The sequence below is a fragment of the Euphorbia lathyris genome, chromosome 10 (genome assembly GCF_963576675.1).
Source record: "Euphorbia lathyris chromosome 10, ddEupLath1.1, whole genome shotgun sequence".
NCBI lineage: Eukaryota > Viridiplantae > Streptophyta > Magnoliopsida > Malpighiales > Euphorbiaceae > Euphorbia > Euphorbia lathyris.
In genome coordinates, this window is record NC_088919.1 from 36,252,480 (window position 1) to 36,262,758 (window position 10,279).

General features: G+C 34.0%; 1 protein-coding gene across 1 annotated transcript; it reads right to left on the reverse strand.

Annotated features, from left to right (window-relative positions):
- Window positions 1–449: 449 nt before the first annotated feature.
- LOC136209922 (aspartic proteinase CDR1-like) lies at window positions 450–2,624 on the reverse strand. Its single transcript, XM_066001556.1, has 2 exons — window positions 2,379–2,624; window positions 450–1,681 (listed from the first exon to the last, which is right to left on the reverse strand). Exons 1-2 carry the CDS (start codon window positions 2,602–2,604, stop codon window positions 537–539), a joined length of 1,371 nt encoding a protein of 456 aa, XP_065857628.1. The 5' UTR covers window positions 2,605–2,624; the 3' UTR covers window positions 450–536.
- Window positions 2,625–10,279: the final 7,655 nt, after the last annotated feature.

The following is a 10,279-nucleotide window of genomic DNA, read 5'->3' on the forward strand; positions in this document are numbered from 1 at the left end:
ACCATGTAACATCGCTAAAACCCTAACATATGAGTCTTCTCACATTCATATATGTTTTAATGATTGAATACATACATTTTAGATTCTCCTCATTTTCATTAGAAGTTTCTATGCATAATGCAATTTATAGGCGATTATAGTGCGTCGTTAAGATGTAACAATTGGTTAGTGAGAGTTAATTGAGTTAGGATTTAAATGAATGAAGAAATATAACCTTTACACCTCTTCACTAATCATTCCTACAAAAACCTTCTCATTTCATATCTAAGAAGTGTAAGCAAATATTCACTCCTGCTAGAGAGAGTGATTTTAATACTTAACCCCAGCGTGTGTTATGAACTACTACTATATACTAAAAATCTCTGACATTAGAAAAAGGGAACTAAGGAAAAGGTAAAAAATGTCCTTGTATAACAATTAAACTCCCCATTTATTCAAACAACCCTCAATTGATAATGTAGCAAATTACACCAGCAAAATGTGTTGTTCTGCAATAGATAATACTTACACAGAGATATTAAGTAGAATAAATGAAATCAAAACCAGGGAGCACAATTATTAGTCTTCCAGAAAGAAACAGTATTAGCTTCCAAATCATACCCAAATTTAATACCTCTTTGTTGTCTAATCCCAATAGTAGACATATTATTTGACGTTAAAAACGCCAAACAATACTGACCTTCTCCATTCTCAATCCAACTATTATCAATCGTAAACGAATAAGCTGTTGTTGAATTCTTAAACCTCAACTCAATATCAGGTAATGTAACACTCGACCATTCTTCCCTTTCATAACACAAGCTATACCCCGAATTACTTTCATCGATTCGGCTAACCGCAGCAATCTGATCTTTCAAAACCAGCACTAGATTCTCCACAACAAAATGGTTAAATATAGTATTAGTGGTTCCTGTATCAATCAATACTCCTCCAAGTCCTCCATCTGCATATTGAAATACCCATTCTGGTGCTTTTATTTTATTTTCATCAGAATAAAGTCCCTCTACATCTCTCAAGAAGTACAAACCATACTTATTTGGTGCTAATGCGGTTGAATCCCCCGAAACACTTGCTGCTATACCGAATCGTATTTCGATTTTAGCGTTTTCTTTTTCTTGTGCTATGCAATATGAGAATAGCTTCAGGTGACCTAATGTTAACTGAGAGACGAGAGAACTTGGTTCACTGCTCAACCCAACTATTCCGGGAGCTTCGTAGCCGTTGTCCGGGTCTGGGATGCCTTGTGTATTTTTAAATCCGCATCCGAAAATGGCGTCCTTGATTGTGTAATTTCCAACTGGATCGAGATCTTCTACGAATGTGAAAACGTCTTCGATAACTACGCCTTCCGAGTAACTTCCGTCGGCGTATTCTGCGTGGTACGTGCAAGTATCGGTTGATTGTTTGCAATTGCTGTGCTGATCTCCGAGTGCTGTTCTGCAATCTGGATCACGACATTGGAGTCTTTTATATGTTGTGGATTTGCTTGGATCGAAATAAGGGTTTCTTTGCTTGAAACAATGGGAGCAACTCGGAGATCCACATTGTAACCACACCAGATCGCTACCGGTGTCCGGAGTTGCGTAGGTGTCAACCGGTGGAGTTCCCACACTGAATTTCATTACGAACTCTCCGTCTATCCAGGTAACCGGAGAAACTGCCCATTTTCCTGAATATTTACCTGCAGTTAGATAGCGACGAAATTTATTAAAAATTACACAATTTTTTTTGGAATTTAGCGTCAGGACTGAATATTCCGTCGCAGATAAGGGTGTTGCTATTTCCCTCCCCCGTTTTACTTATCACCATCCCCTATTTGACAATTTTGCCATTTATTTTGATCAAAAACTGAAAATTCTTTCTCTCTTCCGAGTAAAACCGAAATTCTAAAAATAATGAACTCGAGAACTCAAAAAATGGACGATTTTCGAAGACGATGTAAAAAATGGACCTAAGAACTCCGGAAATTGACGATTTAGATCTATTTTTTTATACTCGTATTTGGCCTCGGCGGGAGAAAATCCCGCCTACCCAAAGGGCAAGCGGAAGATTCATCCGCCTACTAGGCGGATGACGAGTTCCGTCTCCAAATCCGGAAACGAAACTCGTGTTTTCGATGAGAATTTAATAAAAAAACGTAACTTTCCAATAAATTTCCTGTAATCTCCCGCCATGATTCTCGTGTAGAGGTTTGTAATTTTTGGAGAGATTAGAGTGAGAATGAGAAGTTTTGGTAAAAAAAAAACACGACAAGGGCAAAAATATCAAAACGGGGGCAGTGATAAGTAATTAGGGGTGGTATTAAGCAATCCACTTTTAAATCCATAACAAAATTTGAATGAAGGTGGCATCAATTGATTGATATGAATTATCCAAACCTGATATCTTGTTGCCAATATGTCTGGTTCGAGCATGAGAAGCGCGTATTGATGCCTGAATCAAATCTCTCTTTGTGGAGTTTGGTTTATAATAAGGGGATTCGGGGGATGACCAGTGAAGAAGAGGTGCTTTCAAACTCACCCCCTTTTCACTTAATTTTGCTGCCAATACTGTGTTTGAGATCACCAACGTTGAAATTAAAGAAAAGATGAACAAGGAAGCCATTGTATGGATGTTATGTCATATGAAATGCTATGAATTCTTATACTAATCACTTATGCTTGGCCAAGGAAATCAACAATGTATATATACAATTTAAGATTCAGTGATTCATTTAGAATTAAAGATTGTGTGTATCTAATTAGAAAGGTATTGTACAGATTTTCTTCTAAAATTGGTTCTAGAGCAATGGTATTTACTTTTCTTCTGTTCTTTTCCTTTCTTGTCACTAAATTAAATTGGATGTACGCTTTGAGGAAAGACAAATTAGTGACGTTTTATTTTAATTAGTGACGATTTTTACTTTTTTTACCTGTACATTGAACGTGATACAGGAAACAATAAGTGATTTTCTTTTTAATAAACAAAACAAATATATCCACTCTGTTCTGTCCTCTCCCATGCATAATTTAGATTCAAGCGTCCTGTTAATTCGAAATCTAGTGCAAACAGATTGGGTGTTTTAATAGAATTTATATTGTTTATAGGTTAGTTTATAATGTTATAACAATGTAAGGACCTATTACGTTATTTACATGTTTTACTTACTCCACTTCTTCTAATACCAAATTCTAGGGTTCTTTTTCTTCACTACTTATGTATTATTGTTATAGTATCGGAGCTCTAAATTCCGCAATTTTCTTTTAGCCTTTGATTGGATGAGAGGTTTTGAAGCGTAATTAAAGAGAAACTAGGAAAGAGTAGGGAAGGGGAAGGATGGGGGAGAGAGAGAGGTATTACCCTTACCCTTATTTGGAAAAAATGGAAGAATTCATCAAAACCTTTCTAAACCCACCGATTTGGTGATTTAGTGCCCTTCAAAACTCTTACCTTTATATTTTTTTTAATCTTCCAAACAACGATTAAATTCCTAATCCAGGAGTAAATCTTGCCGATGTCATTCAGAATCTGTGGAGTCCTTTCTTCATTCATCCGAGTCTTTTTTGGTAGCTCAATCTCTTACTAGCCGAAATTACTTTTCTTGGAGTCGCTGGATGAAAGGATCTTTGTTAGCCAAGAACAAATACTGCTTTGTCGATGGTTCACTACCTCACATGTTCCTAATCAACTGACCTGACATCAGTACAACCAGATGGTGCTTTCTTGGTTGAAGCATGCTCTGTCTCCGTCAGTAGCTCAGTCTATTATATAGTTTAAGACAACTGCTCTCATGTGTGGGAAAACTTGAAGAATCGATTCTCTGCCATATTATAGAATTGTAAGATGAAGTTTCATCTATGGTTCAAGGTTACTGACTATTTCACAAAATTATAAGTTGTTGGGGAAAGGTTTGTCAATTCCAGAGTTATACCTTCCTGTGTTTAGTACTGATAAGTGTCAAGCAATTAAAGTAGTACGAGAAATTTTTTGTTATCAATTTCTTAAGAGGATTAAATTCTACTTTTGGCAGATCTTTATGATGGAGTCTTTACCTTCAGTTGATCGTATCTGGTTCTAATTATACATTAAATTTAATGTGGCCATAGGGGTCGAAGATGGTTGGCCGACCCTCTGGCTCGTCAGAAAATCCCAGGGAGTGGTTGTCCAACTCTAGTTCTGTCCCTATCTGCCATGGCTGGACGATCCAGAAAGAAGAAGATTCTGATCTGAATCTCACTTTGTTATTATTATTAGGGTCAAATACATAAATATCATAGGATCAAATACATAAATATCGTAATTTTCCCTTATTATTATTGTTTGGCCATTCATTCTTGGGCTTTCACACTTAATATACTATATACTTGTTGGGCCTCTCAGTGTGGGCTTTTCTAAAATGCATCATAAGTGGGTTTTTTTAAGGGTTATCTGATTATAAAATTGCAATTAAATTATAGGGTCAAATACATGAATATCATAATTAAGTATAAAATTATAATTAAGTCATATCACCAAACTTAATTTTTAATATGTCTTTATTCTCTATATATTATGATTTTATACCATAATTTAAGAGACCTAGACTACAATTCATTAATCATAAACATTAGAAAATATATTCTAAACTTCTAATTTATAAATTTGAATCCTAAAATATATTAAAAAGTACTGATTTTACTAGTTTGACATAATCCAAAATTATGACTTGATATAGTTGTAAATAGTTTTTGAAATATGAATTTCTGTGTAATTTTTCCTAAATTATATTACAAAAATTAATCTTCAATATATTATTTTTTCTATATATCACATATAAATTATAATTATATATCTTAATTTTTAAATTTTAAACCTAAATTCATAAATCCTAAATCGTAAAAAATACATAGATCCTTAATTCATAAAGCATACTTTTTAAATGCTTTTTCAAATATGAATTTCTGTGTAAATTTTCCTTTTTTTAATTCTTTTTAATCAAAATTTCATTTTAAACCCTTATATATAGGGGTACATGTGGTCGGTTAACAAGTTCATTAAGGTTAATTCGGTCGGCTAACCATTTAATCGGTTTTTTAAAAACACTAACCATACACTAGTCCATTAAATTCGGTTAACCACTAACCGGTTAATCAATTATTTCGGTCGGTTAATCTTTTATTTCGGTTTCTAACCATTAGTAAATAAAAATAAAAATAATAAAAGAATTATAATTTTTATTGTGAGTGAGGCGGCAGGTCAATGGCGAGTTGAAGAGATTAACTGCAAAGAGGGAGATGTACGTGTATTATGATTCTTTAGTTTTAATTCTGTTAAATTGTTTAGTCCCTATATCAAATCTCCGTCTAAAAATGTGTTAAAAGAACAATTAAACGGATTAAAAAAAAGGCAAAATGCCCCTAATAAAACTTCTGGCTTTAAAGTTTTGAAAAACAAGTAATAAAATTTTATCTTTTTTTCTACATCGAGAAACATAAAAGAAAAAAATCAGCATAAACTAGAATTAGAGAGACAGTAACAAATTAACTGAGAGTTATTTATATATTTTCATCTCATTTGATGTTAATATTTGATAGAAGGACTAAACCATTAAAAGTGAAAAAATTTAGAGCCTTTATAATTAAATAGTGGATTGATTAATGAGTTATGAAAAACTATAGGGATTAAATAATTGTTTACCTATATAAATAAATTTATTTTTATATTTAATTAATATTCGGTCGGTTTCGGTTAACCGCGGTTTTTGGAATAAAGAAACAGTAACCATAACCATAACCATTATTTTTAAAATTAAAAACCGTACACTAGTCCATCGGTTTCGGTTAACCTTATTTTTGGTTTGGTTTTCTGGTTTTTCGGATTTTTGTGTGCACCCCTACTTATATATATATATATATATATATATATATATATATATATATATTAGGGATAAGGTACAAAAATATCCCTAATGTTCACATTCAGGAACAATTTTATTTCCAATGTCTAAAATTGTGTAATTTTACCCCTAATGTTGGCAAGTTGGGTCAATTTCAGACGTTATTATAAAATACAGATATTTTATTTCTCATTCTGTACTAATTGCATATCAGTTGGTTCTAAAAAATAAGATTTTATATTTTTTATGATTTAATAATAGAATTGGAGATTAATATTTATAAATTCGGTAAAATATTTAACTTTTTTTTGTCCAACTCGTACAAAAGAGTGTATTTTTTATTTTTTTTTTTAAAAAAATTCACGTCCAATATATGTTTGTGATATGCTACTAATTAGTCATAAATGATGCACATGTGAAGTGTAAATAACAAGATTTGTGACCGAGAAGACAGTTTGATGAATTATTTCTCAAATTGACCCTATTTACTAACGTTAGGAGTAAAATTGCACCATTTTAAACGTTATATATAAAATTGCTCCTGGTTTTAAATGTCAATAATATTTTTGCTTCATATCCCTATATATTATACATGGAATTTGGTATTGGATTTATTTGATTTATTTATTTTATTTTTGATTTTGATTCAACAGAATTTATTTGAAATTGGGTTAAGGTGCAAAAATACTACTAACGTTTTGGGGCAGGAGCAATTTTATCCCTAATGTCTAAAATGGTGCAATTTTACCCTTAATATTGGAAGCCAAGAGCAATTTTACCCATAACGTTGATAAATTGGGTCAATTTGAGAAATAATTAATCAAACTGTCTTCTCGGTCATGAATCTTGTCATCTACACTTCACACATGCGTTATTTTATCAGTAACAAATCACAAACATATGTTGGGATGTGAAAAAAATAAGAAAAAATATTAAAACTATAATGTCTTTTGTACGAATTAGACAAAAAAATATTCAAAAAATTCACCGAATTTATAAATATTAATCTCTAATTGTATTATTAAATTACAAAAAAACATTGTATCCTTTTTTTAGATAAATTGATATGCAATTGGTGCAAAATGAAGAAAAAATGACTGTATTTTATAATAGTGTCTGAAATTGATCCAATTTATCAACATTAGGGGTAAAATTGCTCTTGGCTATAAACATTAGGGGTAAAATTGCATCATTTTAGATGTTATGAGTAAAATTGCTCCTGACCCAAAACGTTAGGGGTATTTTTGTACCTTAACCCTTTGAAATTTATTTGAATTATTCATTCCAATTCCAATTCAACCTCATTCCGACTCCGATAAAAAAAATTATTTGAATTTTTTTTTCATCAAACTCATACAATGATGCATATGTGAACCGTATAGATAATAAAATTTATAATTGAGAAGATAGTTTGATACCCAACTTACTAATATTAGGGATAAATTTACCCTTTGTTGACTGGAATTCAGCTTTCTAAAGGCTGGAAAATTCCAACGTAATTCTGGAATTTCTAGAATTCTGGAAATTTCAGAATAAAAAAAAAGATGAGGAAGAAGAAGAAGAAGAAAAAGAAGAAGAAGAATGAAGAAGGAAGAGAGAGAAAGAAGAAAATTCAGCAAAAATGGTCAAAAACTTTATTTTCCGAAAATACACTCTGATTGAAGAGGGTTAAAATTCTTGTCTTGATTTTGTTAACAACGACAACTACAAGATTGTGTTTGCAGAAAAAAATACTATAGGTACTAATCTACAAATCGGTCAAACCACAATATAGGTATTTGTAATTTAACCCACTAATTTATATACAACCTTTATAATAAGAAGTGAAGTATGTCGACGACTGCATTTCTGGAACATGTGGATTGGTTTTTTTTTTTTGAAAGAATGATGTTTTTATTAACTTGCCAAATCGGCTGAAAGAATATCGCTAATGAATGGAGGTGGACATGCCCACTTTCCACGAACAGACTTCGAAACAACCGCTCTTGCTAAGCAACGAGCTGCTGAATTTGCTGAACGTTTTACAAAGGAAATTGAAACCGAATCTAATTCCTTTAATAACTCACTTCAAAAATAAAGAATGTCTTCTAAATAAGAATTATGAAGAGCGGTAGATTGTATTTCTTGAATGATGGATAGACAGTCGGTTCGAACTTCAACTTTGGATAATCCTGCTGTCTTAATCCATGATAAGGCTTCTTTGAGTGTTATGGCTTCAGCTGCAATGGGTTCAAAAACTCCTTCAGTTGCTCCATGGAATGCATATAAACATGATCTGTTTCTGTCCCGAATTAAAAATCCTGTGGAGCAGTACCCTACCTCCGTGAAAACTCCTGCGTCTACATTGCAGGCCAGAAAACCCTTGGTTGGTTGTAACCATCGAGTAGGAGGGGATGCATTTCTGCTGGTATTGCCCAGTTGAACCACCTGTAGCCTCCATTCTTGCATTTCTCTTTAGATTCGTAGAACAACTGTCAGCGGGCTGGTGTTGCTGTCGTTCCACACCATTTTGTTTCTCTGCTTCCAAATGTTCCATAGTGTTACCGCAATTCTGCTCAACTCTTCTGGTGAACCTTCCGCTAGTCGTGACGCTAGCCAATTCTTGATATTGTCGATTGATATCATTCGGTGATCCTGGAAAAAAATTGACCAAACTTGTCTTGCGAATGGACATTCAACGAATGTGTGCTGTTCTATTTCGTCTTGTGAATTACACGTCGGGCAAACATTTGGATGATTGCTGTGTCGGATTGCAAGATTATGCATCGTCGGTAGGCAATTTGATAAAAGTCTCCATATGCAATTTCTCACTTTGGGGGCTGCCTGTATACTCCAGATTTTGTTCCAACTAACTTGTGGATTCTCAGCATTCATCAATTGACCTCCTATAGCTGCATGATACCCACTTTTGACTGTGTAATTACCTCTTTTTTTCGTATTGCCATAACCATCCATCTTGTTGAATTCTCAATCTTCTTGGTATGGAGAAGATTAATTGTTGATCTCTTTGATTAAAATTTTCTTGGATCAGCTCCCGATTCCAATTTTCGTCTTCACGCATTAGATCCTGTACCTTTCCAGTTGGGAAATTGAGATGGTTAGTACTTGTCGGTTTTGGGTTGAGCTTGTCTGGTAACCACGGGCTGCTCCATATGTCAATCGTTTGGCCATCTCCCACCTTATTACGCAACCCTTTGAGAAGCAGATCTCGTCTTGCTAGTAGACTACGCCAGATATATGAGGGATTATGTCCCAAAACAGCTTCTTGGAATGAATGATCCGGAAAGTATTTTGCCTTCATTATATGTGCCATCAGTGAGTTGGGATCCTGGATAATTCGCCATCCTTATTTGGCTAGCAAAGCTATGTCGAACTGTTTGATATTCTGAAGTCCATTCCTCCTTGTGATTTCGGGATGCAAAGTTTATCCCATTGTTGCCAATGGATTCCTGAATTCGAGTCACCAGTTACCCTCCACCAGAACCTGTTTAGCATTTTACTTATCTCTTCACAAAACTGATCAGTCACTAAGAATACACTCATTATGAAGGTGGGAATTGATTGTAGTACTGATTTGATTAATATCTCCTTGCCGGCTCTGGATAAGAATTTTTTCCTTCCAATTGCTGATGTGGTTCCAAATACGATCCTTGAGATACCAGAATGTTTGTGCCTTACTTCTTCCTACAATGATTGGTTCCCCCAAATACATACCTAGGTCCTCCACCTCGCTTACACCCAGCAAACTTGATACTGTCTGTTTACTTTCTTGTGAAGCAGCTTTGCTGAATAGTAAGGCCGATTTTTGATAATTTATTTTTGACCTGATGTTGATTCATATATCTTTAGACAGTCAAGGATGGCTTCCGCCTCACTCTTTTTCGCTTTAAAAAATAAGAAGCTGTCGTCTGTGAAAAAAAGATGGGATACCCACGACGCCGTTCTCGCCACTGTGCAGCCGTGTATGAGACCCTCCCTTTCTTTGGTCTTGAGGAGGATTGATAAACCTTCTGCACATATAAGAAATAGGAATGGAGATAAAGGATAACCTTGTCTTAAGCCTCGGGTTGGAATGATAGGTTGTCCAGTTTGCCCATTGTGAAGGATTCTGTATGATACCAAAGTGATACACATTACATCCACTTGATCCATTGGCTATGGAATCCCATTCTTACTAACATGTTTTGAAAAAATTCTCATTCAACCCGATCATAGGCTTTGCTCATGTCTAACTTGAGTGCAGCTATACCCGTTCCTTTTGACAATTTTAGCTTATAGATGGCTTTATATGCTACAATAATGTTGTCGGATATTGACCGTTCAGAGAGGAATGCACTTTGATTGTCTTATATGACTTGAGGGAGAATCTTTTTGAACCGGTTTGCTAGCATTTTTTATATGATTTTAAACAATACGTTGCATAAT